General features: G+C 49.7%; 1 protein-coding gene across 1 annotated transcript in view; it reads left to right on the top strand.

Moving 5' to 3' along the window:
* Nucleotides 1-2,689, top strand: part of ZBTB47 (zinc finger and BTB domain containing 47) — a 41,679-nt gene extending 38,990 nt beyond the window's left edge. The window contains exon 6 of the mRNA XM_069095819.1: nt 2,102-2,689. Within this exon, the coding sequence (XP_068951920.1) occupies nt 2,102-2,541 (440 nt within the window). The 3' untranslated portion in view covers nt 2,542-2,689. The remainder of the gene's footprint in view (nt 1-2,101) is intronic.
* Nucleotides 2,690-8,076: the final 5,387 nt, after the last annotated feature.

An 8,076-nucleotide genomic window follows, 5' to 3' on the forward strand; every position in this document is an offset into this window, starting at 1 on the left:
TCTTCTTCTTCTTCTTCTTCTTCTTCTTCTTCTTCTTCTTCTTCTTCCTCTTCTCTCCTCTCTCTGTTTCCTCTCTCTGTCTCTTTCTCTCTCTGTCTCTCTCTCCCTCCCTCCCTCCCCTTCTCTTTCTCTTTCCTTCTCTCTCTGTGTCTCTGTCTCTCTCTGTCTCTATCTCTCCCTCCCTCCTTCCCTCTCCCTTTCCTTCTCTCCCTTTCCTCTCTCTCACCTCTGTCTTTTCTTCTTTCTCTCCTCTGCCTCCCCTCTCTCTCTTTCTCTCTCCCCCTCTCCCTCCCTCCCTGTCCTTCTCGTTCTCTCTTTCCTTCTCTCTCTTTCTCTCCTCTCACTCTCACCTTCTCTCTTTCTCTCTCCTGTCTCTTCTTCTCTCTCTTCTTCTCTGTCTCTGTCTGCCTTCTCTCTTTCTTCCCTTCCCTCATCCCCTTTTCCCCCCTCTCTTCCCATTTTTTCTCTCTCTCCATCCCAAATAAATATTACTGGACTTAAAATCTAAAGACCTGAGTTTGAGTTTTGACTGTTCCAGTAACTTACTACCATGTGACCCAGTTGCTTCCTCTTTCTGAGCCTTAGTTTTCTTATCTGTAACATGAAAGGTTTGGGCCCATTGAGCTGTAGGGTCTCTTCCAGCTCTGATGTCTTATGATTCCAGAATTCCTGGAGGTGGGGAACCTTTCAAAGAGTGGGGAGGAGAGAGAACCATTCAACACAGTATGGATGAAAGCATGAATTTCGAATCCAAGGCCATGGGTTTGAATTCAGGACACGCCATCAGCCTTAGTCCTAGTGACGCTTAGAACTCCTGAGCTTAAGTGATTCTCCAGTATTAGGGATTACAGGCATTCACCATCACTCCTAGCAATATTAAACATTTATTGAAAGGCAAAATTAGTGAGCCGAGGTCTTCATTTGAAAGCATAGATTTTTTAACCCCCTTTGGTAACTTGAAAATATTCTTTTGATTGCCACATTGAAATTATTTAAGTCAACTGAAATATTTTAATAGACTCATGAGTACATAGGTTAAATAAGTGAAATTATATTCAGATCTAACCAAAGCTGAGCCAGGTATCCCTTCCTTACCTTAGCAAAAGAGACCTACTCCTGGGGTGGCTAGATGGCGCAGTGAATAGAGCACCAGCCCTGGAGTCAGGAAGACCTGAGTTCAAATCCAGTCTCAGACACTTAACACAAAAACTAGCTGTGTGACCTTGGGCAAGTCACTTAGCCCCAATTACTCTACCTTCCCCCCTCCAAAAAAAAAAAAGAGACCTACTCCTTCATGAGAACAGATAATGTAACATAATAAACGACCATTGGTTTTGGAACTGAAGGATTTGAGTTTGTCACTTATTCTATGTATAACTTTGGGTAAGACCTCTCTAAGCCTCATTTTCTTCATCTGTCAAATGGAAGGGTTGTACTAGATGGCCTCAGAGATTCCTTGTAGCTCTTAAATCTATAATAAACAATCAGCCCTTTTCTGTATCTTTAAACAAAGAGCTTTTTCTTAAAATGGCCCCGTTAGATAGAGAATGTAAGGAAGGACTATCCCCACTTTACAGAGGAGGAAACAGTTGAGAAATAACTTACTCAAGGTCACACAGCTAGTGAGTATCTGAGCCTGGCTCAGAACTCCGGCTTTCTGATTCCAAGACAAAGTACCACAAAGGCCCTTTGAGGCTGGCAGGGCAAGTGACCCACACAAAGACACTCAGTGGATTCATGGCAGAGACTTGAACTCAGACCTTCTGACTTCTACTCTATGGCTTTTTCTATCTAAACCACCCTACTGGTCCTTGCACCATGCCGTAATGCAGTCAGGGTGAGGAAAAGGGGTCAGGGCTTTTATTGAGTCATTGGCTCTCTCTTGGGTGTTTATGAGGCATGAAGGAGAGTTCTGGTATATGGGAATTTGTCAAGGGGATAGAGGGAAGGAAAGTGCTCTGCCAGGGAGTGAATGACTGGATTGGGCTTAGTGCAGCTGGCGGTGAATGGCTGTGGCTGGAGGCCAAACAAGGGGCTAGGTAGTGTGTAAGCAGCCAGGGCCCTGGATGAACAGACTTCTGCCACCTCCCCCTGTCCACAGGTGAGAAGCCGTACATCTGTGAGATCTGCGGCAAGAGCTTCACGAGCCGGCCCAACATGAAGAGGCACCGGCGGACACACACGGGCGAGAAGCCCTACCCCTGTGACGTGTGTGGTCAGCGCTTCCGATTCTCCAACATGCTTAAAGCCCACAAGGAGAAGTGCTTTCGCGTCAGTCACCCGATGACCTCGGACACTCCTGATGGCGGTGACCACCCCCCAGGCCTGACCCTGGCCCTGACTCCAGTGCCCCCCGGAGCCTCCCCCTCGACCCCTACCCAGCCTGGCCTTCCTCCCCCACAGCCCCCACCGCCGCCCCCACCCCCCTCACACTCCCTCCCCCTGCTCCCCTCACTGCCCCAGACCCTGCCACCCCCTCCTCACTTACCTCCCCCACCCCCCCTGTTCTCTACAGGGAAGGTCAATGCCAGCCACAACTAGGGCTCCTGTTCTCACCCTGGTCCTGCCGCTCTGCCCCAGAGCCCTCCCATTGCGTCTCATCCATGCCAAGCTTGTCCCAGCTGCACCTCCGAAAGGACCCCATGGATTGACTCTGGAAAATGGAGCCCATGTGTGTTCCTCTCTTTTCTCCCTCTCTTCTTCCTCAGTAGAGTGGAAGGAGCAATTGATGTGCTTTCCAAGGACCGGGTTCAGATTCTCACTCTGCCACTCTCCCATGTGACTTTGGGCAGGCTGTGGGTCTTCTCTGAAACTCAGTTTCCTCATCTGTACTAGGAGGAAGTGGGACCAGACTTTAGATAAGACCCCTTCCAGTCCTGAAGTCCTGTGCTCCCCCTGCCCTCTCCTACCCCCTTCCTGTTCCATTTTCATATGGTCTCATGATGGTGGCATGGGGGATGAACAGGGTGTAGACTGAGGCCCTGGAAGGGTGCCAGGAGGTAGTGCCACTTTGCTTTGGTGAGAGGGAAAGGAACAGGGCTTGGGAGGGCAGAGACCTGGGTTAAGAGTCAAGGAACCTAGATTCCCATCTAGACTCTGGGTTTTACTTGCCTTGGGTGAATCACTCCCTGTCTGGGTCTTAGTGTCTTCATTTGTAAAATGAGAGAGTAGAGTGGTATAAGGGGTTAGGCAGAGGCTGGCTGTAGAGGCAACATATGGTGGGAGTCAGCTGAAACCAGTTTTCTAAGCTAGGCTCTGAGGACCCCAGGTGAGGCAGGTTGGGATTTAGGGGATCAAGATAGAGTCAAGATGGGAATGGGTCATTTGTCACCTAAGATGAATGGCCCAAGTAGAAGGCCATGTGTACTCTGAGTCCCCGTGTGCCCCTGTGGGTGAGAGGGCCACTGCAGAGAGGTGAGGCTGGCAAGAGTGGAGGTCACTGTCCTAGTGTGTGTGCACATGTGTGTCCCAGAGTCAGGGTATACATGTCTGTGTCTGTGTGTCTGAGAATGTGTGCCTGAGTGGGTCTGTGTCTCTGTGCCCACCCAAGGATGTCTTTAGACTAATGTCTGTGTGTGGGTCTGAGGAGAAAGTATATGGGGTGAGGTATAGTCTGTGTGCAAGGTTGTATGTCTGTGTGTGTGTGTGTGTGTCCATGCATCTGTGTGTCTGTCTTTGTGCATCACTATTTTGGGGTGTGTACCTAAGAGGGAAAATGTTTGAATGGGGGACCGCCTGTATGTGTTTTGATGTCTCTATATGTATTGGGGGGGTAAAGACCTCAGGACAAGCACTAGATTCACTTTGATTGGGGGTGGGCTAAGCCCCATCAATTTTGCCAAAATGCCATTTCTCCCTTCTCTCCCCTACCCTGTCTCCTCCTGGCACACAGGTGTGAGTGGGGAGGAAGCCCAGATTACAGGAGGCCAAGCCTATGGGGATTTCAGGGCCAGGTAGGGAAACTGAGTAGTAGCTGCCTGGTCATACTTTGGGAAAGGAAGTTGGGAATGGTGCCATGGGGGTGCACTTAGCCCTCCTCTTCACTCCCAGGGAATCAGCCTCAGACTAGCCGTTGGCAGAGGATAGTGGATTCATTATGTCTTCCAGCTGCCACCTTCCTCACACAACTTCTCTTAGTGATTTTTAGGCCCCTTCCTCTGGTGGTTGATAAGATAGGACTTGGGACTTGTGTTCCTTTTTTCATAGCGGGGGGAGAGTAGGCATGGATGGGGCAGTGGGAGCCAAGCTCAGCCAGCCACAGAGTTCTGCACTAGTCCATGGGCTAGGGAGGGGGAATGCCTTCAGCTGAGAGGGGTTAGGAGGATGGAACAGCATCCCTCAGGACTTTCCAAGCCTTGGGGCATCAGAACCATCCTGTGTTCTTGCCTGATCAGGGAGTAGGGGGAAGGGCAGATGAGGAAAGGGCCCTTTTCATAAACTGGAGGAATCATAGCTTTTTGGGGAGGACTTGGTTCTCAAAGTGCCTTACAGTTTAGAAGGAGGGGAAGGATGAGGATGAGAATGATGGTACCTTGGGGTAGGGATGCCAAGTCCTCTGTGGGATCCTGAGGTCAGTCAACCAAAGAAGCCCCCTGAGGGGTCACTGGTCATTCTCCAAATGCAGTCCCAATCCCCAAAGGTTGGATACTGCCAGGGCCCATGGAAAAAGGGAGGAAATCTGCTATGGCTTAGGGAAGGGATTTACTGCTTCTTGCTTTGGCCCCAGGGGCAGCATCCCAGAAACCTAAGTCAGTAGCTCTGCCCTCTGTGTGCTCCCTCATCACCCACACTCCCCTGCATTGGGAGAAATGACTTGGACCAAGGTTTGGTCATTGAAAAGTCAGAATTTCTTCAGAAGTAGAAGCAGGGAAATACTAAGCCCTTTATTTCTGGGTTTCTAGGTGCTACAAATATATATATTTTGGGGGGAAGGCAAAGCCAAGAGGCTGGCATGTTGGGAGCCTGCCCTCCATGGATGGCTAAAGTGTTAACAGGGAGCCCCACCCCACCCACCCGCCCATTCTGTAAGATTTCTCCCAGTCCCCTCTAGCTGGCTCTCAGGACTGGTGCCCCAGATCGAGCTCAGGTGCCTCATGGTCTTTCTGTTGGCGGGCTTCGGGGCAGAAGAGTGAAAGCTGCTTGGTCTTGGCTAGGAGGGTTATCATGGGTTTTGGCAGGGGTCATCGACTTCTCCTAGCCTGCTGCTCTCCCACTCCCTCCCCCACCTACGAGGAAATACAGGGTGCATGTGCTGGAGGGACGTTAGGTTGAATGTATTCATTAGGGTATGTGTGTGATGAGCATGTATGTATGTATGTATATATGGAAAAAACTTGGAAATGGCAAAGGAGTAACCTGAATCTGGTTCCCCACTCCCTTGTGCTGGGGCTAAGTGGCCATTTATGCCTGTTCACCTCCTCTCTCTCCTTGTCCTCACGGGCGGGCTGAAGCTTTGCATCCTGTGGGCTGCCTCAACTTTGCCATCATTTCCTTCCCCTCCAGGCTGCTGCAGCAGGGCTCAGGCTGGCCCAGGGCCTTCTGCACCAATTGGGACTGCAATGTGATCCCAGGCAGCCTGCCTCTGCTTGGTCGGAGGTGTGACTTTAGCGAGTACAGATGAGGCAGTAGGCCCAACAGTGGGTTGTTGCAATTAAGGTGGCTCCTAATCCTGTTCCTAAATTGAGGCAGATCCATAAGCTAATTCTTCTTGGTTAAGCTCCTTTATTTTTCATTTTGTAACTTTTTTTTGGTAATTTTTAAGATTCTTTGCACCTTAATCCCCTCCCTCTGCTCTCCTCCCCCACTGATTCCAGGCCCTGGGAGACAGGACCTCCTGCTTCCCATGGCTATGTCAAAAAATGGAGCAGGAAGATTGAGGACTTGGAAGAAAATGGACCCTCTTCTCCCCGCCTCCTGCTGGACCCCCCTTGGAAACTGGGGTCAGCCTTGCAGAGGGCAAGGGCCTGAAAATAGGAACTGAAGTGGTGCTGGGGGTTTGAGTGGCAATATTGCCCAAATAAGCAGTGCCCACCTGGGTAAACTCCCACCATGCTGGGCCCTAATGACAAAGGTGGCTCCTCCACCTCTGGGGACACAAGGACCTATGTACGGTGTGACTTGAGTGGTCGGAGGGGTTGATCTACATCAAGGAAAAACAAAAGCCAAAGTCAACCTCAGTAGGATGGACTGAGGCTGGCAGCCAGGGAGGTGGGAGGTGCGGGGGAAGGGTCGGGACTATAGAGGAGCTAGACTCAGAGCACTTAGTAAGGCCATGTTTGAGCTGTTGCAGCTGGTGGCCATGGGCCCATTCGACTCCATGCCATGGGGAGGGCTGGGTATGGGACTCTTAAGTGTGTTAAACAATATTATTAAGAATAATTAATAAACAAAGCACTTTATTCTGTATAGATGTGGGGCAACCCAGGGGGGAGTTGGAATGTTTTAAGGAGACTCACCCTGGGAAATGTGGTAGCCAGTTTTCTGTTGATTGATGGGGGAATGTCTTTTTTTTTTTTTTAAGAAGAACTGTGTAATCAATATATAACTCCCTCTTCCCCAACTGCATGCATTGTTTGAGGGGAGTTTTGGGGGAGACATGAGAGATGGGGAGTGGGGCAAGGGAAGATCTGCTTGGAAGCATTTTGACCTGGGTGGGATGGAAGGGGTAGCAGAAACCACAGCCACTTGCCGTTTCATGCCCATAGGTGATATAGGACTACATTGGCTATATCTGAACTTTCCTCCATTTGGGCTCTCCCAGTAGTAATTTCCCCCTGGGAAATGAGGCCCTCGCCCTGAGAAATGGGTGAAGGGACAGCTTTTGGCTCAGTGATAACTGCCTTCCCCTAGGAATGTGTCCCATGCTGGAGGGATGTGCGCACCTCGGGGACCCATTGGAAATATGGAAGAGGAGTGTTCATCTACCTCCTGGGCTATCTTCTCAGATTTTATGTCAGAAGATGAGATCTGCTTCTAAACTGTGTGACACTTGGTGAATCATTTTCTGTCTCTTTTCCCATCCCTTATCTCAAATGAGGGTGATGGACCAAGGTCCTTTCTAGCTGTAAACCCATGGTCCTTAACCATCATTGCCTGGCAACTGCAGGATTTTCTTGGGAAATGACTTCAAAGCAGGAGCCTTTTTTGGGCCTTAACTGGCCCTCAGCATGCTGGGCCCCATGGAGACTTTCTACCCTTCAGCCTCCTCGCTTTGGTCATTCACTCATGGTCAATGCCTACTTCTGTCTATTAGTGTATGACCCCCGGCCTTGGGATCCTGGTGGCTTCTATCCCAGATGCCTTGAAAGGGCTACTTTTTATCCTTAGTAGGAAGGCAGATTGTAAAGAGGGCTGGTCAGGGGTAGCTAGACAGGGATTCATTCTCTTGCTGCAGCTACATTATCCTGAAGCTGGTACTCTGAGCAATTCCACCCAACCCCCTCCATTCAGGACCTTCCCTGACTCAGAGAACTGCCTTGGTCTTCCCAGCCTTAAAGGCATTTCTTTTGGAAAGGGTGGAAATCTGTCTCACCTCTGCTCTGGTACAGCTCCCTGGTAGGCCGTCTCATAAGGGACTGACAATCAAGGTCTTCTCATATATACTGGATCACCACCTATCTGGGATATAGAAGGGATTACTGCTTAGGCTGAATCACATTAATTAGACTGGTCCCTTTCAGTTCTGAAAGTCTATGATTCTATGGTTTTCCCCCACGGTATAAGGGCTGATATTCAATTTGGTGTCCAAAACAGAGGCATAACAGGTTTTGGGTTTAGGGAGGGAACCATCTTGAGATGCAGAGTTGAAGACCAAGGGACGAGGTCCAGGGTGCCAGGACGTTGACTACAATTGGTAGAAAAGCAGACTAAACCGTAAGTTTAAAGACCTAGACTGGGCCTTAGCAATTACCTGGATCTAGTTCCCTCATTATAAGGATGGGGAAACTGGCCCCCAAAGTAACTCCAATATCTAATGAAAAACAGAAGAGCTGGAACTGGAACTCAGGTCTTTTGCTTATTAACCCAGAAGACCCTCAACTCCTTCCCCTAGTTGCAAATCTTGGCTTACTGGGTTTT

This window comes from Petaurus breviceps, unplaced genomic scaffold (assembly GCF_028583685.1).
Source record: "Petaurus breviceps papuanus isolate PSGF00001 unplaced genomic scaffold, PetGlider_PUasm1.0 227, whole genome shotgun sequence".
Classification (NCBI taxonomy): Eukaryota; Metazoa; Chordata; class Mammalia; order Diprotodontia; family Petauridae; genus Petaurus; species Petaurus breviceps.